General features: G+C 36.4%; 3 protein-coding genes across 4 annotated transcripts; all 3 read right to left on the reverse strand.

Moving 5' to 3' along the window:
* Positions 1-1,368: 1,368 nt before the first annotated feature.
* Positions 1,369-12,608, reverse strand: LOC123544292 (uncharacterized). Of its 2 annotated transcripts, none has more exons than XM_053542473.1 (3): positions 12,423-12,608; positions 2,251-2,292; positions 1,369-2,015 (listed from the first exon to the last, which is right to left on the reverse strand). In XM_053542473.1, exons 1-3 carry the CDS (start codon positions 12,478-12,480, stop codon positions 1,699-1,701), a joined length of 417 nt encoding a protein of 138 aa, XP_053398448.1. In that variant the 5' UTR covers positions 12,481-12,608; the 3' UTR covers positions 1,369-1,698. The 2 variants fall into 2 exon arrangements, with proteins under 2 accessions (XP_053398448.1, XP_053398449.1); XM_053542474.1 differs by lacking the exon at positions 12,423-12,608 and adding an exon at positions 2,428-2,644.
* Positions 12,609-16,362: 3,754 nt separating this feature from the next.
* LOC123544290 (uncharacterized) lies at positions 16,363-19,458 on the reverse strand. Its single transcript, XM_045330361.2, has one exon. It carries the CDS (start codon positions 19,456-19,458, stop codon positions 16,363-16,365), a length of 3,096 nt encoding a protein of 1,031 aa, XP_045186296.2.
* Positions 19,459-19,596: 138 nt separating this feature from the next.
* LOC123544289 (uncharacterized) lies at positions 19,597-21,495 on the reverse strand. The gene has a single exon (XM_045330360.2). The coding sequence runs from the start codon at positions 21,493-21,495 to the stop codon at positions 19,597-19,599; it is 1,899 nt and encodes a 632-aa protein (XP_045186295.2).
* Between the last annotated feature and the right edge of the window lie 3,561 nt (positions 21,496-25,056).

Below are 25,056 nucleotides of genomic sequence, written 5' to 3' on the forward strand. Positions count from 1 at the left end.
CATCTAAAACAAAAATAAGATGAACAGGTTACTGATATTGTTATAATGTTCGATTATTCTTTAGCTCTTTAAAACTTTGTTTGAATCCTTGTCAAAATTAAAAAGTGGGAAAACACAGGTCATCCAACACGAAATAAACGAAAATGTTGCAGGCTCGGTTGATTGAGTCTGTTCATGGACGGTAGTTGGATACAAGCTACCGTCCGCGCCTTAAGACATCTATTACTCATTGGTAATTTTCGACATTTTTTTTGTCCCAACTTGGCTGAAATACACAATCCTATCATTATCGCCTTTAGACAATCAATTTGTCACGAGGACCAAAACCACTAAATATCAGTATTTTGTCTATGTGTTGTATTGTCCTTGTATATATTGTATGAAATGTCTTTATGTGTAAATATTTTGTATTATTTCTATACAGCCCGATCCTATATGAATTCCCATATCATTTTCATTTCATTCATCCATCAAACATTTTCTAAAACTTACCAGTTAATTAAAGGCCTTAACAAGATGTGCATGCCGGGCCTCATTTTTTTGAATTTTTCCCGGATGTAACTACACGCATGCGCACTTGGAAATAGATTCTTGATGGCTTGCGCCTGAAGATTTTCCTTCTGATAAATTTATCTATCAAGGTTTTGTTTTTGTGCCTTTACAGGTAATTGTTATTGCATTAATTTTGTCATGTATTCATGCATCTTTCCATATCATATTTATGTATTTCGGCGCTCTATTTATTGAATTGCACTGGGAAATAGATTCTTGATGGCTTGCGCCTGAAGTTTTTCCTTCTGATAAATGTATCTATCAAGGTTTTGTTTTTGTGCCTTTACAGGCCAAAACGCCCCATCCCTAGAGAAAGAGAACACACGACAAATTCATACCTCCCAATATTCTATATAAATAAAAGCAGTTTATTATTGTCTGTAAGCTGGCGCTCATTAATCCTCGCCAATATTCAGGGTGTTTCCGTTATTTCACGCGATATTTGAAACCTGAAAATAAAATAACCGATATAGTTTGCCAATGGAACGGTGGCATAGTGGTAAGCTCTTCCTCTTCTACGCACGTTACCATGGGTTCAAATTCAGTTCAGACCATTCTTTTCAATTCGATGTAATTGTATCGGTATTACTTTTATTCTTACTTTATTTAAGATGCATATAATTTTTAGCGACGCCAATTCCTTGAATTGTTCGTTGAATGAACGAAAACTTGTTCGGTCCTGAATTTTTGTAGAACGGTTTACTGACACTTACGTAGAATAATTTACAATAGCAGGGTATTTCTTTCAATATATATATATATATATATATATACTTTTTAACACCATCAGGTCGTATGTGCAGACAAGGCTTTCAGCTACCAATCTCAGGGTTGTGGATTTTAGTTCTCTGTCTGACCATATAACGTTCAGCTGAACGCCTTGTCTGCACATACGACCTGATGGTGTTAAAAAGTATATCATTGGTTTGCTATAGTTATATCGTTATTTTGGTTCGGACACCGAAAATGAATTAAATATAAAAATAACATACGGAATTTTTAGGAGTGTCAGGTCTATACTTACGGACAATACCACGATTCGATGTCTTTAGGATGAACTATTTTTGTATAGTAATCAGTCACGTTTCATTGAATAAGTGAATCAAACAGTAGACATTAATTGCCTTTACTTCAGAATACCAATAATTAAAACAGGGTACCTGAGGAACTAATTAGGCATGTTCCTTCAGTGGTGTAATTCTTTGTAGTGAGAAGCAAAAGGTTTGCTCTGTCAGCATTCCAGACGTTGATGTTTACTTTTGAAATGAGCAAAACGTCATTTAGTTTGAAAACCATGTTTCCTGGAACCACCCTGTCATAGTATGAAAACGTAAATCTAATTCCAGGGACGAAAGGAAATATTGTACATTCACAAACTATTTCTATATACATTGGAACGCTGCTTGTGTCTATGTATACATCAGTTACATTTGTCAACCAGTTATCAGTGCAGAATCGTACAACTGAAAGTAATTAGGAAACATTTAAATACATAGATAGTTGAAGACAGATAATTAGCTCAGGGAATATTGAAGATTTCCGAATATAATATGTTAATTATTTATTTTCAACTTTTGAACTGAAGCAAATCATCATATTTTCAATAAGTGGATGGTTCAATATTTTCTTGATGAATATAAACGAATACATTAATTAATCCCTGTTCTCCTGAAAGATCTCAATGAGAGGCGGTCATACCTGGCTTGTCCTGTCTGCAAAATCCCGCTTGACCTTTTGATTCTGAAATAAATATAATGCTTACTAAATGATACATCAATTAGATTGTCTTGTTTGTTAAGAATAATCATATTCGTAAATGCTAAATACTAATACATATTATTTTTAACTTCCCAAATAAGAAACTCGGTAACTTACCCGATATAAACAAAACCAGGAAGTGTAATAAGTACAACATTCGGTACATCCTAAATTTAAATGAAAGCTTTATAACATGTTCAATCACTAAATGTATAAAAAATCAGAATTTTGTACACGAACACGTTGAATATTGACTAAACTTTCGCTAATACTTTCAATATGTAAACAGTGTGTCCTACAATCTGACTAAAGTATTTGATCTTCTAAATGAAGATCTGAGTATGACCTATTCAAATTAATCTTTCTGTATATTTGGATTTCCGATATTGTTATTTTTATTTTCGCAAATCTATTTTTATTTGAACCAACCAGACGACTCGTTTCAACAAGCATTTGGCTGAACCATCAAACTAGTGTCGAATGTCACAGGATGAGAAAAATGTGCAGTCAGTCCGGGGCTCGAACCCGGGACCCCTCGCTTACAGGACGAGTGCTCTAAAGACTGAGCTAACCGGCTGTCTGACACATATTCTTCCCTCACCAGACCAAGTCCGTACCGTGAGATATGATAACTCTCAAAACACGAGGGCGCAGTCATTATGTGGTCGTTATAAGAATTATTATTATTATAAACATGAAAAACCCAGGCTAAATATAGATTTTTAAACTTCTACTTTCACTTTCGAAATGTTGAAAGCAAGACTCTGATTGGCTGGCGGAAGGGTCGTCAGAACGAGTCAATCAATAGCACGTCTTCAGAGCATTTATTGGAGATGTTCTTTAAGCTACAGTCACACATACGGATATGTCCGTGCGTTGAGGTACGGTGCGGATGGTATTGGTCTGTGTTGGGCGGACACGGATAAGTACGGACTAGTACGTACGTCTTAGTGCGGGTAAAATGGTGAGAAACGGGAAACAAAAAATACAGGATGCGAATAAGTACTGGTAGGTACGGCGTTCTACGTTGAACTACGATTTAATACGCCTGGCAACTTGCCCAGCGCGTGGACAGGTCTGCGGTGAACAACGTTTAAGTACGGGCAGTACGGATAACTACGTTTTAGTACGTTTAACTACGGATGAATAAGTTTCAACCAAGTTGGACTAAAGTCACGCTCAAGTTTGGGACAAGTCTTGAATACGTTTTGACCAAGTGTTGGTACGGATTGATACGGATTACTACTTTGAGGTACGGCTCAGGTACGTATCGATACGGATTACAACGTTACTATCGCTATCCGCGCCGTATGTGTGACTGGGGTTTTAGTCAGATTGTGTGTCCTATTGTTGAAATTCAAGGAACTTTTCGGCGTAAATGGAAATGTACATGAGTACGTAAATGTATATGTCAATTCCGAGCGTTTTTCTCAAAACACTGGACAGAGCGTATTTTGAATAGCATTAATTTTAACGAATAATTAGCAAGTTTACATACAATTCAAAACTAGAACGTACGTAATAAAAAGTCTGGTACATAACAACTGTGCGATAAGCAAGATCAGTTCTTCTTTGGGTGGTCTTACACTGCTGTGCCATGAGTATGAGACTTGGTATTAATATTAGCTAATGATACGTTATTCGTTGTTTCTAGAGAAAAAAAGCATTCTCACTTGATGTTGATTATTTATATAAAGTTTTATTTTATTTGCCTTAGAACTGTAAAAGGAGCTGAAAACGACAGTTATTCACGGTGAAGGACGGACGGATGACATATACCGTCTGCCCTACAGGTCTTCGGTTCGGCACCCGGGAAGTAAAATACAGCTGGTGGTAGTTCTATTCAGATTAAAAAATTAGGGAACGGCTAATAGACATTTAGAGGAGCTTGGGCTGGCACGTTTTGCTCAGATTCGTTTCCCCTTTATTTCTGTACGTAGTGAACTTGGTACGAAACATTCATTAAAATAGAATAAATTTTACAATTGCGAGAAGAAATTTTGTGCACTTTTGCCTACCATAATTTCACTTCTTCTGCGAACAGTGTTCTAAACAAATACACATGTATTCATGGATGGAAGGTATATGTGAAACAGATTATGCACAATAAGAAGTTAATACGGTGAAGACGGTTAGACAAAAAGGTAAAAGTTTGACATATCACCTTTATATCAAGTTTTAATGGGTAACATAATTACTGCACGAGAATCAATACATATGTGGCTGGAATAAAAGCAAAATAATAACAGTACTGGCTTTCTTACTTAATATGAAGGATATGGAACAGAATAGAATACTTGTAGTTATTACGAGCGAAGTGAACGTATATTTTGTAGAATATTTTGGGATATTCTTTACTTGTAGCCAGATAATAGCATTTATCGCAGACTGACTTTGGCTAGGAAGCAATAGGATATGTTAAATACTGTTGTTTTTTTGTGTGAGAAGCGAGCAAAATGTTTTATGGTATATTACTAAATATGTAATCAAGCAGCACTTCCGAGCTAGGATAATGGCGGTAAGAAAAACATTCCTATTTTTCCCAGATAGTTTGGCATTGTCATGTTTTGTGTAAGCCAGTTCCAATTTTTGTCTTATTGTGGACCAAATTTGACGTTTTGGCTGCATTTTCAAAGAGATGTTTTGCATTTATAGAAATATAAACAAACCTTATTACACGTGTTCATACTAACATTTCAACTGTAAGTTTGGAAATTCTTCAGTGTTGATCTGTCAGACAAGACATCACTCTTAGAAGATACATATCTCGGTGTTTTATGGCTTATATGACATTTAAGAACGTAGGGCTAGTATTCTTTCTTTAAAATGCACGTGGTTATGTTTTACAGCTCTCAGAAGATTGTTAATTTCATATAAAACATATAGTAAATATATTTACTTCTGTAGATCTGTACCCTTTGAGATTTTAGAATATATTTCCTGAAAATGTTCTTTGTAACTGTGACAAGAATACTAGTATATATTAAGTTCAGTGTTAGAACCGAAAAACATAAGCATTTATTTACTTTTCTAACAGCCTCGCCCCTGATTTTCTAATAGTCATCTCTTTAATATAGATATGAATAGTTTGATGGCTCCAAGTTTCCTATGAAATATGGCTGTTAATTCCAAATTTGTGTAAACATTTCACACTGGGCGACAGAACTACGGAGCGAAAATTGGAGGCCGAGCGTAAGGAGAGCAAATATAATTGATCATTGTGGAATATTTTATTTGTTTAGAATCTTTCAATATTCAAAATGGCGATATGCAAGACCATTACTTTTGGTGGACAAACTCAGCTGTGCCATGACTATGAGACTTGGTATTACATTGATATTAATCGATGATAGGTTATTCATTGCAGTACCTCTTCCCCACTTGTGTCCGAAGTACATAGAACATGTGCGTAGTCGTATAGTTAACTAATAACCAAGGCCTTCGAGTGGTTTATCGTCTAATTTACCGCGGTTCGGAGTTCAGATGCGTACGAATTGAAACGCGGGGGCGTTACTCCGAGTGGTTAAATACTGAAGCATCTGAACGATGAACAGTGGTAAATTAGACTATAAATCAAAGAAAGCCTTGATTGTTTTCATTCTGACATGCTCATTGACATATTTTAATAAATATTATGCTGGACTTCATTTACCCGAAGAGCAATGTATTGGACGTCATGTGGCAATTTGAAGCCATAATTAGCGTCATAATGCTCTCTTACCGGTCCGCGCGTCAACCATTGTTTATCACAGATTCTAACATGGCTCGATTTAATTTCCAGTTAAACAAAGAAGAAAATCAAGCTCTGTATATTCTGCGATAAACAACGGTTGACGCGCGAGAGCATTATGACGTCAATTATGACGTCAAATTGCCGCATGACGTCCGATACATTACTCCTCGCGTAAATGAAGCCCAGCATAAGATTTATTAAAATCTATCAATGAGCATGTCAGAATGAAAACAATCAAGGCCTTCTTGTGATTTATCGTCTAATTTACCACGGTTCATCGTTCAGATGCTTCAGTATTTAACCACTCGGGCTAACGCCCTCGTGGTTCAATTCCTACGCATCTGAACTCTGAACCGTGGTAAATCAGACGATAAACCACTCGAAGGCCTTGATTATTTGTTAAATATACAGAGCTCGATTTCCTCCTTTGTTTAACTAGAAATCAAATCGAGCCGTGTTAGAAATATACTTTTTACGCCGAAAAGTCTAATAGTAGTCATGGCCAGTTAAACTATACATAGGAAATACTACTGCTTGACTACATAGAGGATATTTGTTTGTTTAGGTGTAAGATTGAAACATCTTTTACTAGTGAACATCAGAATCAATATTTTTACGTTTGGCATAGCCACGAGTGAAAATGTCAGATATGGTGTTCATGAGTGGGAGATATTTTGATACTGTGAAAATACCAGATATATTTCACTGTTAAAAGTTAGGTAATTTACAGAGAAAAACGTAATAAGGAATTTATCTTAAATACATATCTGAACATACCAGTTTATCGAAATGTTATCACGAATCAAGTAGGTATGCATATTACTCAACTGGAAGCATGGTAGATTTGCTTAGTCGCTATATACAGCAAATTTGGACTCATGTTTCTTCATCCAAGTTTGCCATATTAGGTATGAAATGTTTAATATGGATAACTTATAACATATAAATAAAATGGAAGGCTTTTAGCATATTTTTCTTTCCTTCTAATTTATCATTATGTATAAAAGTATTGTTACTTTTTTACTAATAACATTTAGCACCATACTACCTTCTTGGCATATATTCGTGCTTTTTTCTGTTTAACATCCTAATGTAGTGATTTGATGCGCTAGTATAGTCTATGTACTCACACACAACAAACTTAGTGCTCATTGTTCATGAAATCCATGGTTATAAATTACTAAAATTAGTAGTATATGTGTGTGACATCCGGGTTGCGTGAATTTGTTGCGCACTATGAGAGGGTCGCAATAGGGTTTGTTTTCACACATTGACCATGCATTCGAAGGTAACGACGAATATAAACCTTTGTGACAAATAAGATATTTGGCATGTTTCAACAACTCCACTTTTCTATCCCCGGGTTTAGTAATATGTATTCCACGAAGCGGGTTCATCTAGACAGTCGCCTCAGTAAGGAAAGAATAATTTCAACGTCAGAGGTTATTTCTAAGGTCACGGAGTTTGATTGACCAGCTTGTAATGACAACAGTCTACGGGGTCAGTTGCTTAGTCAGGTGTGACTTACCAGTTCTATGTGTTCCTTGTCAAGAGAAGGAACAACGACTTTTTTTCTGATACCGAACTCATGGTAACAATATTCATGTAAATATAAAGTGCCCGTAACAGAGATCATAAAATATCAATCTGGCAAGACATATGCAAAATACACACACATATACAAAATTTTCAGGAACGGTAAAAATATTTGCTTGAATCATCGTATTTTGGCGAACAGGTATGAAGGTAGTAGTTCATATGTGGTCCACTCGAATTTTAGTTTACAGCAGTATATAGTGTCATTTTCATGCCAGATATAAGCTTTGTTACATCTCAAAATGGTAGCAACGCATTTTGGTAGTCACTACCGAAATTCGGCCGAGTTTTGGTAGCGACAAAATGCGTTGCAAGGGTACATATGATGTGTTAAGGATCATGGAATGGAACGTATTTTGGTAGTTTTTTTCTACATTAGGGGCTGTGCTCATTTTTACATTACGCACAAAAGAGAGAGATAAAAGGAGGGAATGTCTCCTATAAAATGGTGGGGGAGGGGCTTCGGAGTTCCTATCCCGAGATATAGTTTTCGAATAAAAACAACCAAAATGTAGATTCCTGAGCGTATTCCTGATTATTTATCCTGAATATTCATTTATAATAATAATGCTCATGTTTCCAAGGTACCAACATTTAGTCGAGTAATGGACAGACCCTTAACAAAATTTGCCACTGAACCTCAACTTTAAAACAGATATAACAATTTTCAGCCCAACGGCAATCCTACACCCCGGGGTGTAAGATTTTTTTTTCCAGCACCAGGTGAAAATACGAGAAAGTTATGCCCGGTATACAAAAATACGAGTGCCTGATGTTTACTCGACCAACCCCGATAACTCTCGGTGAATAAATTAATAAGTAAACCCCGGAAATAAATTTACTACCGGGTTGGATTATTTAATTGTATCTCACTATATTAAACAACATTGAAATATTCTAAAGATTTTCGGTGGATAAGTATGGTGGCTGATTTCTGCCATTTCGTGTTGCACCTCAAAATGGTAGCAACGCATTTTGGTAGTCACTACCAAAATTCGGCCGAGTTTTGGTAGTCACTACCAAAATGCGTTACACGCAACGCAATACCAAATTCGTTGGATATGTAAACATCCAACGCAAAACGGTATCAATATTAACCTAATGATTTACAAAAAGAATCATTCAAAATGATTTTGTGACGAATGGACAATATTATTTCAAAGAGAGTCATGATGGGATTTACTCGCTCATCATACCATGACTTTTTGACCTTGAAAGGGGCGTAATTCTGACCAAGTTTGGTGAACATTGGATAGGAACTGCTCAAGTTAGATAGCGAACACCTTTGGGAGACGCCCGCTCGCCGACCGCCCTCCGCAGGTGTTCTCATGATACGTCGTATACAAATGAAGAAAAAAGCCAAACTCTGCGATAAATATTTAGGGAAAATCATTCGCATTTATATATGTAGATAAATAATAAGATACATGACATTGTAGACCTTATTGCGGAGGAAGCTTCATTTCTAAGTAACCCTACATTTCCACGCGTTGTCCCAAAATACCACTCACATGTATACACCAAAATAAAAATCTAACTCTAACGACGGAGAACTTAGTTTTTGGAAAATTATTCGAGTAAGCCCACGCCCACATTTTATCATTCCTATACGCTGTGTTTCAAAGGTATCTGTAGTGGACTCTCGAAACCGCCCACCTTTAAAGAGAAAATAAATCTTTTTTGCCGGAAATATTAATCTAAGACCACTAAAACAGGCATAGAATTCACCATTTATGTTTATTTGGGATGTTTTAAAAAATATCTAGGTGGAGGACCCACGTGCCATCCTTACATTTATTCTTCGTTTTACAGAATTCAACATGTTCGTACTTTAAAAATCTTGATGGACTAGCCCTGCGACCACACTGGCACATTAAAACAATACAGTGTTATTTCTTAGGAAGCCCCGTTTGAGGCCCTTTTCACACGCTCAGAAATCTACATTTTGGTTGTTTTTATACGAAAACTATATCTCGGGAGGTGAACGCCGAACCACCTCCCCTACCATTTTTATAGAAGACATTCCCTCCTTTTACCTCTCTCTTTTATGCGTAATGTAAAGGTGAGCACAGCCCCTGATGTAGAAAAGAACTACCAAAGTACATTCCATTTCATGATCCTTAACACATCAAATGTACCTTTGCAACACATTTTGTCGCTACCAAATCTCGGCCGAATTTTTGTAGTTACTACCAAAATGCGTTGCTACCATTTTGAGGTGTAACAAAGCTTTATTGATGTTGTCAGTAGATGATTGTAGGTTTAGTAATATGCTTGTATATTTTTATTCGTCAAGACAACGATAGCCCCGACAGAAGTGAAATGCTAGAAATGCTGACAAAACATGTTAAACATAGTCATTTTTGATAGAAAATTGTAGCGGGGACATTTAATGCCTTTTAACCTCTATAGAAGTAGCCGATGTTGTCCTCATAGTTACTAGGCCTTACATATATTGCGTTAGCGAAGTTCAGAGATCAGACCGTTGGCTGTAGCTGGGTACAGAAAGTCCAATAATTAATTAATGATCATTTATATAGATATGAGCTCAACCTGAGACCACTAATAAATATCATTGAAACTTGAATAATCTTTGGATTTATTTAGCAATGTCTGAAACTTTTCGGATTATATTGGATGTTTTCATTAGAAAATATTGAAATAAAAGAAAAGTCTCAGAAAAATATAATATGATAGTTGCACCGTGTATTACGTGAGTTCCATGTAAATCAATGTTTTGTCCACTGTGGTATTATAAGTGATATGAGACATCTACGGGGGTTCTGAAATTAATTGTATTGTTCCTGTCGCAGATAGGAATGGAAGATACTTGAATTTCTCAGACTGAGCTGAGACAAAAAAAATTTTTAGGACTAATTTAAATCGTTTTTAATCATTCTTTTTCTATCATTAGTGTTGGATCAAATACTAAGTGGCTTGAGGAAATTGTTATAGTTTAAAGCAATCATTTGGTTTATATATGCCTTAACTTCGTATCAGACATTCATCTGAGACTATCGTTTGAAACATTGTTTAAACATTTTCTGTGCAAATAATTATTTTTAGCACCGAATACAGCAAGTCAGCTAAATAATTTATTAACGTCTCATCAAATGTACATCATAAAACAACTGTTGAGGGAACCAGAACTGTTTAGAGAGATAATTAAAGAAAGGGGAGTAAACTAACACACATAAATGAGTTTGTTCGTATCTAAAGAATCCAATAACAGAGTTTAGAGATGATAAGACAGTGCAGCAGACAAACGCACGTGACAAAGTTGGATCGTAATTAGTAGACGAACATATGTAACAGTGATTGACTTTATCGAACCCGTGCCAAAATTATGGGATTACAAAGACAAGCAATTGAACGACACATTTAACATTTTTTCTTTATCTACAGAATCCGCTTAGAACACTAGGAATTGCAAACAAATGGGACTCAACCTACTTATTACTAGTACACTAAAGCATTTGTGTATTGTGTACGCTTTGTATATTATATCTGTATAGCTGACTTGTCTGACGCACTGCTTAAATTTATTATAAAACGTGATCATGACACCATTTAGTTTTTCATACAAAATACCATCGTGAAAAAGCTGTCAACAAGAGCTGTCACTAATGGTGACAAATGCCCCCGCAGCACCTTGACCTTTGACCTGGTGACCCCAAAGTCAGTAGGGGTGGTGTACTCAATAAGTGCTATCAGCATGTGAAGTTTGAATGTCCTGGGTGAAGTGGTTCGCATGTAAAGTGCCTTCATGCAAAAAGTTAACGTTGGCCCCTGTGACCTTGACCTTTGACCTGGTGACCCCAAAGTCAGTAGGGGTGGTGTACTCATAAAGTACTATCAGCATGTGAAGTTTGAAGGTCCTGGGTGAAGTGGTTCGCATGTAAAGTGCTTCATGCAAAAAGTTAACGTTGGCCCCTGTGACCTTGACCTTTGACCTGGTGACCCCAAAGTCAGTAGGGGTAGTGTACTCATAAAGTATTATCAGCATGTAAAGTCTGAAGGTCCTGGGTGAAGTGGTTCGCGAGTAAAGTGCCTTCATGCAAAAAGTTAATGTTGGCCCCTGTGACCTTGACCTTTGACCTGGTGACCCCAAAGTCAGTAAGAGTGGTGTACTCAATAAGTACTATCAGCGTGTGAAGTTTGAAGGTCCTGGATGAAGTGGTTCGCGAGTAAAGTGCCTTCATGCAAAAAGTTTACGTTGGCCCCTGTGACCTTGACCTTTGACTTGGTGATCCCAAAGTCAGTAGGGGTGGTATACTCAATAAGTACTATTACCACGTGAAGTTTGAAGGTCCTGGATGCAGTGGTTCGCGAATAAAGTGCCTTCATGCAAAAAGTTAACGTTGGCCCCTGTGACCTTGACCTTTGACCTGGTGACCCCAAAGTCATTAGAGGTGGTGTACCCAATAAGTACTATCAGCACTTGAAGTTTGAAGGTCCTTGGTGCAATGGTTCGCGAGTAAAGTGCTTCATGCAAAAAGTTAACGTTGACCCCTGTGACCTTGACCTTTGACCTGGTGACCCCAAAGTCAGTAGGGGTGATATACTCAATAAGTACTATCAGCATGTGAAGTTTGAAGGTCCTGGGTGCAGTGGTTCGCGAGTAAAGTGCCTTCATGCAAAAAGTTAACGTTGTGACTAACGAACTAACTAACTAACGAACGAACGAACGAACGAACGAACGAACGAACGAACGAACGAACGAACGGACGGACAGTTGATAACTAATATGCCTCCCTTCGGGGGCATAAAAATAGGAACTTACCTCTTACTAACCACACCAGGAAGTATGATAGATACAAGAAAACGTTGCACTTCTTCATGTTAAATATAAGCTCAATGTCATAAATGATACAATCCACAAAGTATAATTTCACAATTAAATATGCAGTAAACAAGTAATATTTAACTTCAAATATAACATATATAATATATGATAAATTAAGAAGTCTTTCCAAATATACAACGCGTAAATCATAAAATTCAAGGTTGACTGATTTCTGTTTCCTGCATACTTTACCTTAGTAGTGTATGTAAAAGGGGAAGCTTTTGATTGTAACATTCGACGATTACAAAATACCATGCATAGGTAAAATTTAAAGAGAGTATTTTTTTATTATCAGTTTACAAATATGTATTCTTTGTACTTGCTATTTACCAATCGCCGAGACCAAACCAAAATATAATATACACGTCAAATTGAAATTCAACATAGACTTTAACATCGGCATTACTTTTTGTCATTTTTTTTTTACCACATATACGAGTATAGAGCACAATCATTATGTCGATATTTTATGTGAGGTTACTTCTAGAACTTGTAGTCTTATCCGCTGGAACAAACCTTTTTGGTGATATTGTTTGATATGTCATTTTTTTTCCATTACATATCAGCTGACGCTGCAGATTTCTGAGTGCCGATTCTCTGCAACATCATTTCTGTACATAAATGAGCCGTGCCATGAGAAAACCAACATAGTTGGTTGGCGACCAGCATGGATCCAGACCAGCCTGCGCATCCGCGCAGACTGGTCAGGATCCATGCTGTTCGCTAGCAGTTTCTCTAATTCCAATAGGCTTTGAAAGCGAACAGCATGGATCCTGACCAGACTGCGCGGATGCGCAGGCTGGTCTGGATCCATGCTGGTCGCAAACCCACTATATTGGTTTTCTCATGGCACAGCTCTAATGCATCTTCTACTTTAATTAAATACTTTAGTGTTGCTTTTCGATCAACCCTTGCCGCCCGATACACTTTTAAGTGTGCCAGTGCATCTTCGACAGCACTGAGGGCATAATATATTTCCTGCAAGAACTCCGAGTATAATGAAGTAACTTTATACCGTTTGATATATTTTCTGCCCTGTGTAAAATGTAACTGTCACTGAAATCTGCCACCACTTTTCAAAAGTCATCTTCTAGCAACACTTCCTGACATTTCTTAGAAAGATTTGCATATCAAAGGTCTTTCCATTGTAGGCTATCTTTGACTTATTTTCAATGCTCTCAATCCATGATATAAACTGTTTTAAACTTTCTCCAAGTCCTATTGCGTTGACCGCCTTTCCGTATTTTGTCATTTGCCTTGTTCCGCTATTACAGAAGACCTCAACACCTGTTATTTCAGATGCCCTTTTCGTGACATTACCGCAAGGCATTACTAAAACTGTGTTGTTGTTGTTTTCTTTTTCTGAAAAAAAAAAAAGCCGCGTTTTAGCTCCGGGGCAGGGAAAGAAAATTGGTCCAACTGAAAAAAAAAACGAAATCGATGACACATAATTTTTGTTTATTAATCGCAAGTAAATATATTTGCGCATTAAGACGTCATAATCTTAACGTACGTCATAGATCATTCACGAAATTTATATCACAGGAAAGGAATTTTTTAATCTCTTAAAAATATATTAATTTCATACGTGTCCGCTTCCAACTAAATCAGGGATATGCTGAAAATCTTAGAGAAACAGTGAAAATGACGCCAAAAAATGACGCCCAAAAGTGCTGTTACTGGCCAAGTTTGACAGGGTACCTAACAAATGTGGCTTTAATTAGAGCTGCCAAGATGAAACGGGCACAAATCAGAAATATTCTCAATTTTTCTCCGTTCAGTTTTCATAGATCTATCTTGATTCTTTTTAAAAGGCTCACTTCTCCTTAAATATAAAACAATAAGACAGCCACCATAGTCACCTGATGAATTTCGCATTATATTTTATCTTTCTGTGAGTATTGATAATTAAAACATAGCATAATACGTAAGTTGATAATTCCTTTAATAGCATGTAATAGCTATTACATATATTCGTGTTTATAACGTAAACAGCACTAAAGCTTATCTTTTTTCTTAGTTCAAAGGATAAAGAAATAAAAGGGCATCAAAATTGTGTAAAAACGGTAAACCCATGGAAACTGATTAATTAGATTAATTGAACAGTATATAAACTGAGGTATATATTTTCCCGAGTTTACTTATATTTATATTGAACATATGAATATAAGAATAATTTCAAACGTATAATGTTTAGAAACAATTTATAGAAACATTTATAGTCACCCTGTAAATTACACTCAGCATATTATGCGAGTCCTTGTGAATCATCGATTCTGTTCAATGTTTAATAATAATGGTGTAGCGACCCGTGACTATTTTTCCTTTTCGCTACACTAGAAACAGTTAAATTAATTTTTGAACAACAATGTTAGTTTTCTACAGTTTATTCCTCTTTTGTAACAAATATCTTTGAATTTTCTATATTAAAATCTCTGTAAAAATTTTAGATGTTGTCTGGCCTAAATACCGAATATATCTGTTCTCTTCCCTAGAAAAAACTAGTGCCGTGTGCAAATCAAAAAGCAACTCCCAAATTTGGAGAGAGGCAAAGCTGAATAGCCAATCTATGAGTAATACTGTCGAAAAAGCTAATTATAAGCTTATCAAAAAATGTAAGCTAAGCTAGGTTTTAGGTTAGTAGAATAAATATTACAGATTTCTCTCGCAATTCGCGACACTCCGGCCAGAACAGAAAGATACAAGTACCATAACATGTACATATTACATTTAACATAAACTGAAATGAAGATAATATCAAATCTCACATTAAACAAAAATGCTGAAAATGGTGTCACACAGCACTTAACAATATCTACTAGAAAACATGTTTTAGTTATTTGCTTAATGAATAACTATAAACTATAAGAATATAAATGCAATGAAAGAAATAATTGTTTAAGTAAAAGCATATAATATTAATGGCAAGATATAAGAATACTAAATTCCAATTTACGTTGAATAAATCTTCCTTTTATACATTTCATTGAACAGAAGTCAGTTTGTTGTTTCTTATCATAAACAAATGCGTTTCAGTTCTCCGAATGTAAGTTTATCACTAAACCATTAGATAAACACGAGCTTATCATTCTTAATTATCCTCCTGTCACTGTAATGAATTCAGATTGTTCTCGCACGTGTCTGTTTTTGAACATTTCCTACCAAATGAGCTGTCAACGTAAATTGTGATTAAATGAAAGCAAGTAAGCATATTATAAGTACAGTATTATACGGTTTCAGTTTATTGTAGAATAAGAATTTTGCAAATGTCAGTCTTTTCTTCAAGCATCTAATATAATCCCAGTCAACATTCACTAACTTTATTATTAACTAATCAGTTTATTAGCAATTAATTCCTGTATTCTTTTGCTTGAAATAATCGCTGTTTTTCGTTTGGGACGCGTTTGTTCTATCTGTTTGGATGTTTTTAGTACTGGTTTTGATAATTTCGTTTGTTCCACTGAATTATGGTCATCGGAGACCTCGACTGGATATAAATGGTTTAGTGTTCTACCAATTGTTCTACCGTTTGACAAATTTACTTTGGCTGATCGGTATTGTCCATCATTCGACATTATTAGTTTAATCACCTTTCCCATTTTCCATAATCCTCGTGGCAAATCGTCTTTAATCAGAACTACGTCGCCAAAACTAGGTTTAAAACTTGACTGCACTCTGTGTGATTTTAATTCCGACTGAGTCCTTTCACGAAGGCTTATGAGGTATTCTTTTTTCCAAATTTCCCAAAAATTATTCAAAAGTTTTTGTCCCTTATTCCACAATTTTAACAATTTTTTCGTTGAACTTTCGTATGGTTCGTAATCTGGATCATTATCATCGTAATCCGCTTCAGGTATGCCCGTACGTGGGTTCAGTGTCAGAAAATGTCCTGTGTTAACGTAATGTTAGAATTTATATCATCATCCACATATAAAAGTGGTCTAGAATTGATGACACTTTCTATTTCTTTGATAACAGTCTGTAACTGAATATCAGTCAATGATCTACGTCCCAGAGATTTGCGTAATGATCGTTTAACAAGTCCCACAAGTCTTTCCCAGTAACCTCCATACCAGGGGGCTCGCTCGACAATAAAATTCCATTTTATTCCATGATTTGATACATACGTTTGCACGTCATCGCTTTTGATAGTGTTTTGCCAGATTAAATGTATTGTGTCACTGGCTAACTTGAACTGTTTTGCGTTGTCACTGTTTATTTCCATTGGTGATCCCCGTTGCGCAATGAATCGACGTAACGCTAATAGGAACTCTTCTGTTGACATATCGTGTACTGTCTCCAAATGTACTGCACGAGTTACTAAACAAGTGGATAGGCAAACCCATACCTTTCTATATTCCCCAGAGGTCTTTATGTAGAGGGGTCCCAGATAATCAAGACCTGTCCTTTCAAACGCGACCGCCTCCGTAACACGTCCCTTTGGAAATGGGGGCATTGGCGGCATCTTGTACGCACCGCCCTCGATTTTCCGACACAGTATGCATTGTCGTAACACACTGCGCACGGTAGCACGCCCACTGGGAATCCAGAATTTATATCGTACAGCACTCAACGTTTGAGATAATCCACTATGAAGTTGCTGTTTATGAGCGCGTTCTATGATTAAACGTGTAATATGATCTTTCTTTGGTAAAAGGATAGGATATCTGGCTGCATCGCTAATATTTGCGTTTTCAAGCCTGCCTCTGCATCTAAGCAGACCATTTTTATCTATGAATACTCCAAGCTGTTGCTTTATGGTACATTTTTTACCGTTTGTTATCGACTCGTACACATCTTGATAGCACTTTCTCTGTAAATGCAATATCCACAAATTTTCGGCATGTAACAATTCATCACTTGAAATCGATTCAGTTTCACATTTCTGTTTCTTTATCCTTTTGATAAAACGTAAGACAAGGGCTGTAACTCTGAACAGCTTGATTGCAGATGAGTACTTTTCACTTTTAATTCCGCATGGAGAATGATTGTCTGAACCTAAAGCAGGCGCCTCTTCAGATTTTAACAATGGTTCATTTTTCTTCGTTTCTACATCTTGCTCAGTATTTTCAAATTTTGATTCCGCTATCACAAATTTTTCGTCAATTTTCCATTCGTTTTTCGGTTTCGATAACCAACTAGGACCATGCCACCATAGTTGGTTGTTTTGTAGCTGATCCATTGTAACTCCTCTACTTGCTACGTCTGCTGGATTTTCCTTTGTAGATACGTATCTAAACGAAATGTCACCGTGACCTTTTATTTCTTTAACTCTGTTCTTGATAAATACGGGTAACGCCTTTTCTGTTTCTGTCCATTTCAATGCACATTGCGAGTCCGTGAACAAGTAAGTTTCTTCTATTTCTAATTTAAGCTCTTTTCTCACAAATTCAATGCAACGAACTCCTATGACCATCGCCAGTAATTCTAATCTTGGAATCGTCATATTTTGTTTTATAGGAGCTAATCTTGACTTTGCGAATACAAGGTTCCCTTTTGTTACATTTTTATCTCCCTGAATAAGATAAATGCAACACGCATATGCATATTTTGAGGCATCGCAGAAGCAAACCAATCTGTTTTGTACTTTTTTATTTTCATCGACAACTTGTAATCCAACATATCTTGGAATCTGAGAATTTGGGATATTTACAAAATCTTCTTTGATCGATTTCCATGACAGAATGTCACTATTTTCAAGTTCATCATCCCAGTCACTATGTTTACGCCACAATGATTGTAGAAGTATCTTTCCCCGAAGCAAAATCGGACAGAAAAGACATAGAGGGTCATACACTGAAGCTATCTGTTTTAGCACTGTTCGTTTTGTAATCTGTGACGTTTCAGGTAACAACATCGGCGCTTTGATAGAAAATGTGTCATCTTTAACATTCCAATAGTGTCCTAACACCTTTGTCTTTTCACACCCTGACCTATCTTCAGTAGGTATGGAAGTATTCACGGATTTACTGTTTGTAGTCCATTCACGTAAGTTCATTGATGCATCTTTAAAGATCGATTTTGATGTTTCGTAAAACTTAATGGCTTCAGTCTCAGTTTCGGTTCCAGTAATAACATTGTCCACGTATATATCATTTTTCAGTTTTTCTGAAATTTCACTTTCATATGAATCCAGATGGCATTCGATAGTGGCACCCAGTAGAAATGGACTCGAAATTACGCCAAACGGCACCCTTGCAAAGCGAAATTCTTGTATATTGTCTTCATTTACGATTGATGTACTGATGTCCTTAAGCCACAGAAATCGGGTAACGTCTCTTTCTAAAGGTTGTAATCCCACTTGCAGAAATGCCTTCTCTATATCGGCAACTATACCAATTTTGTGTAATCTAAACCGCATTAAAATTCCACAGAGGTCATGTAGCTTGACGGGGCCTCTGTATAAGCATTCATTCAGACTTTTGTTGTCAGTTCTTGTCTTCGCTGATGCATCATAAACAACTCGAAGTTTGGTTGTACTTTTCGTTGGTGTGATAACTACATGGTGTGGGATATAATGTTTATATCCGTACTCTGCACATTTGTCAACTTTTTCAATAACGCCCTTTGCAAGCTGGTCTTGAATTACATCGTCGTATTGCTGTTTCAGTTCAGGTTGTCTTTCGATTCGAGTAACTAATGATTTCAGTCTCCCTAATGCCAATCCACGATTTTCCGGCAATTCATCAATATCTCGTTTCCATGGCCATGTAACCTGATATCGCCCGTCCTCGCGCTTAAGTGTATCCTTGAAATGTTGCATAACAATTTGATCATCTGTGTTTGCCCTTTCAGTAGTTATTCCAATAGATTCAACATTCCAAAAGTCTTCGATATCTGGTTTTGTTGGAACTACACTGTCCGCGTTTGTGAATACATTTGTTTTCGTTACGTTATTTCCATAGTTTAGAATCAACATGTTCATGTCACTAGAATCGTATTCATCAGTAACTTCTGTTCTCCCTGAAAGCATCCAGCCAAATTTTGTCGCTAATAGGTACAGTCCTTGCTGAACTTCGATTTTTTCAGTCTGCACAATGTCCAGGTAATAGTCACTACCAATAAGCAAATCAAGTGTTTCAGTTTCATTTTGGGTGGGGATATTGTCCGCTTATATAAGATCCTTAGTAAGACTGTCAAACTTAGACTGTGATTTCAATCTAACCGCCTTTCTACTGATAGTTCCAGTGATGTTGGGTACAATATTTGCAGTCAGTGTCATGTACTCTCCGTTTTGAAGTTTAATATCGATCTTCGTTGATTTTGTTTGTATAACCTTTTTATTTCTGCTACCAAATGTTATAAGATGAATGCTTTGCTCTCCATTTACCTCCAGGTTCAAACGATCTGCTAAACCTTGTGAAACATATGTTCGGTGACTTCCACAGTCAAGCATAAGTCTTACATGTTCACTTTGCCAATTTCTTGCATTTTTTATTTCTGTAAATGCTGTTTGCATTAATACATTTTCATTGTAAGATAGAAGTCCTGTTTCTTCGTTTTCTAATGTTTTATTTTCGCTTTCCGTATTTTCAACATTTTCCACTTCATTGGACAAATTTGCGCTTTCATGATTTTGATTAATTTGAAATCTTTTGTCACATAAACTTAGGTGATGTACGTTCACTTTCTTGCAGTACGTACAAACTCTTGTGCTTTTACAGTCCTTTGCTCTATGATTATCTTTCAAACATTTATAACAGCATCCTTTCAACCGTTTTTTCCTTTCATCAATTGTTTTATAACTTTTACATTCATCGCTCCAGTGCTCGCCGTTGCAGTATCTACACGCTTTCGTAAATGTTTGCGTAATTGCTCTATTTTCTCCCGCTACAAACGCCTCTGTCGTATGTTTTGGTGTAGATTCAGACGTACGATTTCTCATTCCCGGTCCAAAGCTTCGCTCTTTCCTTTCATATGACATCGTAGCTGAGCGTCGTTGTCTAATGTCGGTACTGTTCGTGTCCTTTACTGCCCTTTCACGCGCTACAATATAGTCATTTAACCGTTTGCTTATAGTTCTAACTGTCCACTTTTCGTCGACATCTTTCATGATTTCAAGTTGCAGTAACACATCTTCAGGTATTTTCGACTTTATGATCGACACAATAATGTCTTGGTTGACGTTTTGATCGAGACTTTCCAGACTTCTAAAATGTTTATCGACATTGTCTATCAAATATCTCAAACTGCTAACTTTGTTTGTAGCCGACGGAATGTTTATCAGTCGCTTGTAGTGAAGATCAATTATTTCTTGTGAATTGCCAAATCTTTTCTTCAAAATATCCATTGCTGCGTTATAGTGTTCGCTCGACAGGGCTAATCCAGCAATCGCCCTTCCTGCTTCGCCGAATAATTTGCTCTTCAGATAGGTAAATTTTTCAATGTTTGATATCATTTTATTGTTGTGTACCGCGCTCTGGAAACAGTCCCAAAATTCAGTCCACTTAGTTTTATCACCGGCGAAAGATATCATATCTATTTTCGGTAGCTTAACTGATGACAGTTTTTCAGCTTCTTTTCTGTTTGTCAGTTCTTGTTGCTTCATTTGTGAAGACATTAATTGTTGCATATTTTGCTGTAGTTGAATTAACAGATGAGTGTCCGACTCTTCATGTGGTTTTTCTTCTAATTTATCCTTTAACTTATAAAGTTTGCTCAAGAAATTCTTTAGTTCTAGATAAATGTCCATTGCACGGAAACACAAACTACAGTCATCATCCACAATCACCTCAATTTCTTCACTTTCCCCCATCGATGTGACTAGTTTTTCGCTCTGATTTTCTACCTTTTCCCGGTATAAGCTAATCTTTTCCATACATGACGAAGCACTGCTTATTTTTTCATCTAACTCGTATTCCTCACATTCCGAGGTTAACAATGATGCAGCTTTCTCAACCTCTTCCTTCAACGTATTTCGAAACCGTGTCCTCACGCTTTTCAGATATCGTAAATTCGAATTTGACGACATCGCACTAATAGCCTCCTGGCCGTCTTTTTGCTTTTCCATATTTGTTTAGTCACAGTTACAATTCATTCAACCAAATCATCACTTTTTTAACATTTCAAACTTTCTTTATCCTTTAAATATGTTTATTTTCCGTTTTTCTTCTTTACTTTTGAGACGACCCTTTCCACCGACCTTTAAGTTCTCACATTTATCACATAATTGTTACAGCATTTAGCCTGTTTATTTCCAATGGAAACTTTCATCAGCAATTATGCTTTAACGACCTTTTATCACTGCTCTGTAGATTATATTGTCTCCGATTTCAACACCTAATTATTTTTGGACTGGCACACTCGTGTTTCAGCTAACAAGATATCACTGGAATTCCATTCATGAATTTTGCACACGACTCTTTACTTTAACCTGTCTGGGCAACGCCTAACACTGCTTGTCCGATAAATTTGAACCTTTGCATAAATCTAACTATTTTCCTTTCAATTTTTGCTGACTCTTTTTCGTTTTACTTTCCTATCAAACAGCAGCACATAACCCTTTACTCCAGCATTTTTCGTTCACAAGCCCAATTTTATTTTCCTTTTTACAGTTTACTCCTTTTTTCTTTCTTTTATTCCATCTTCAACACATTTGTTAAAAATTTAGTCAATCGTTTGTCTGCAGATCGAATCTTTACTCCAAATTGCAATGGATGCTTTAAACAAATGTCCAGATCGAAATTTCTCATAATCCTGCTGGTATCCTCATCCGGTTCGCGGGACCAATTAATGTAGCGACCCGTGACTATTTTTCCTTTTCGCTACACTAGAAACAGTTAAATTAATTTTTGAACAACAATGTTAGTTTTCTACAGTTTATTCCTCTTTTGTAACAAATATCTTTGAATTTTCTATATTAAAATCTCTGTAAAAATTTTAGATGTTGTCTGGCCTAAATACCGAATATATCTGTTCTCTTCCCTAGAAAAAACTAGTGCCGTGTGCAAATCAAAAAGCAACTCCCAAATTTGGAGAGAGGCGAAGCTGAATAGCCAATCTATGAGTAATACTGTCGAAAAAGCTAATTATAAGCTTATCAAAAAATGTAAGCTAAGCTAGGTTTTAGGTTAGTAGAATAAATATTACAGATTTCTCTCGCAATTCGCGACAAATGGAGTTCCGCATTTAACGGTTTGTCACGCTTTAAGGTATCTATAATTAATTCCACGCCATTTGTTACAACTGCATGTTTCTGAGATCCCCAGACGGAAAAAACATTTATTTACACTGTTTTTGTTTTGTTTTTGTTGGGTTTAACGTCGCACCGACACAATTATAGGTCATTTCCAGTTTTGATGGTGGAGGTACCCCTTCGTGCATTATTTAATCACGGGCGGGTACCTTAGTAGAGCCACTGACCTTCCGTAAGCCAGCTTGATGGCTTCCTGAGATGAAGAATTCAACGACCCCAGGGAGGTTCGAACCCACATCGATGAGGGGCAGGTGATTCGAAGTCAGCTTCTCAGCCACGGAGGCCCTTTAATTTACATTATCCTGTAACTTTTGAAAATATTGGTATTTAAAGTCTGAGTCTGTGCATGCAAATTCTGGGTATGTGCATAACAAAGCAGTTCAGACTCTTCAGTGGTGATTCACCACTGAGCACTCCAAAGCAGTTCGACTGAAAGAATTTATTTGTATTGTCTACGTTGCATTTATATTTGTCTATGTTTTCGTTGTTCGTTTAAGAGCATGTGTTCTATGAGTGCGGCATCTTCTATTGACTTTGTTCTTGTATTTCTGATTTCACGATTTTCCTGTCTGATCTCACTAGACAGCCTGTTGATTTTTAACTGTTACCGTACAGTAACAAATAAGATCGATAACAGTAAAATTCTGTCTTAAATTGTCTTTTTATTAAATGTTTGATATCGTGGGAGTGAAATAAATGCTCCGGTTAGTTTTTGTGATCGCTCGATGTCCGGCGTCCGTCGTCTGTCTGTCGTGTGTCTGTCTGTCTGTCGTCTGTCAACATTTAGCTTGTGTATGCGATAGAGGCGGTATTTTCCAACTGATCTTCATGAAATTTGGTCGGAATGATTATCTTGATGAAATCTAGGCCAAGTTCGAAAACCGGTCATCGGGGTCAAAATCTAGGTCACCAGGTCAAATCAAAGAAAAACCTTGTGTATGCGATAAAGGCTGCATTTTTCATTTGATCTTCATGAATTTTGGTCAGAATGATTACCTTGATAAAATCTAGGCCAAGTTTGAAAATAGGTTTATCTGGGATTAAAAACCAGGCCGCCAGGTCAAATCAAAGAAAAACTTTGTGTATGCGATAGAGGCTGTATTTTTCAATTGATCTTCATGAATTTTGGTCAGAATGATTGCCTTTATAAAATCTAGGTCAAATTTAAATATGAATTATCTGGGATAAAAAACTAGGTCACTAGGTCAAATCAAAGAAAAACCTTGTGTATGAGATACAAGCTGTATTTTTCAACTGATCTTCATTAAATTTTGTCAGAAAGATAACATTGATGAAAACTAGGCCAAGTTGGAAAATCGGTCATCTCGGATCATAAACTAGGTCACTAGGTCGAATCAAAGGAAAACCGTGTGTATGCGATAGGGGCTGTATTTTTCAACTGATCTTCATGAAATTTGGTCAGAATGAAAATGAAATCTAGGCCAAGTTCGAATTTGGGTCATCTGGGGTTAAAAACTAGGTCACTAGGTCAAATGAAAGAAAAACCTTGTGTATGCAATATGGGCTGCATTTTGTACCGGATCTTTATGAAATTTGATCAGAATGTTTGTTTTGATGAAATCTAGGGTCAAAAACTAGGTCACCTTTTCAAATTTAAGAACAACATTGTGTATGCAATAGGGGCTGCATTTTACACTGGATATTCATAGAATTTAGTCAGAATGATTGCCTTGATGAATTCTAGGTCAAGTTAGAATATGGGTCATCTTTGGTCAGAAACCAGGTCACAAAGTCAAATCAAAGAAAAACCTTGTGTATGCGATAGAGACTGTATTTTTCAATTGATTTTCACGAAATTTGGTCAGAATGATAGCCTTGATGAAATTAGGGTCAAGTTCGAATATTAGTTATTTGGGGTCAAAATCTAGGTCGCTAGGACAAATCAAAGAAAAATGTTTTGTATGTGATAGAGACTGTATTTTTCAATTTAGGTCCATGAAATTTGGTCAGAATGATTGCCTTGATCAAATCTAGGTCAAGTTCGAATGTAGGTCATCTTGGCTTAAAAACTAGGTCACTAGGTCAAATGAAAGAAAATATTTGTTTACACTTAAGAGACCACATTTTTGGTCCAATCTTAATGAAAATTGGTCAGAATATTTGTTTCTATGAAATCACTAAATCAAACATGTTTACACTGTTATGGTGTGTTTCTCAGGTGAGCGACCTATGGCCATCTTGGACCTCTTGTATAATATTGGTGTTACAGTTTTACGAACTAGAATTTAAACTAAATATATTTGCTTAAGTGGTTCCAGAACTTATTCAGTATCGACAGAAACATTCATTTTTACGAGCAGATTTTGTTGCCAATCTTTGACACAAAAGGGAGGTAATTTGAAAGTCTTACAAGTA

Source organism: Mercenaria mercenaria, chromosome 4 (genome assembly GCF_021730395.1).
Source record: "Mercenaria mercenaria strain notata chromosome 4, MADL_Memer_1, whole genome shotgun sequence".
Lineage (NCBI taxonomy): Eukaryota > Metazoa > Mollusca > Bivalvia > Venerida > Veneridae > Mercenaria > Mercenaria mercenaria.

What these genes read in the sequence shown, in the direction of transcription:
- LOC123544292 (XM_053542473.1), bottom strand. Translation starts at nt 12,480, where the DNA reads ATGAAGAAGTGCAACGTTTTCTTGTATCTATCATACTTCCTGGTGTGG. An exon ending in CCTGGTGTGGTTAGTAAGAG is followed by an intron (nt 2,293 to 12,422) that starts GTAAGTTCCTAT and finishes TATTTATTTCAG; the next exon opens with AATCAAAAGGTCAAGCGGGA. An exon ending in TTGCAGACAGGACAAGCCAG is followed by an intron (nt 2,016 to 2,250) that starts GTATGACCGCCT and finishes AATTACTTTCAG; the next exon opens with TTGTACGATTCTGCACTGAT.
- LOC123544290 (XM_045330361.2), bottom strand. Translation starts at nt 19,458, where the DNA reads ATGCTTTCAGGGAGAACAGAAGTTACTGATGAATACGATTCTAGTGAC.
- LOC123544289 (XM_045330360.2), bottom strand. Translation starts at nt 21,495, where the DNA reads ATGGAAAAGCAAAAAGACGGCCAGGAGGCTATTAGTGCGATGTCGTCA.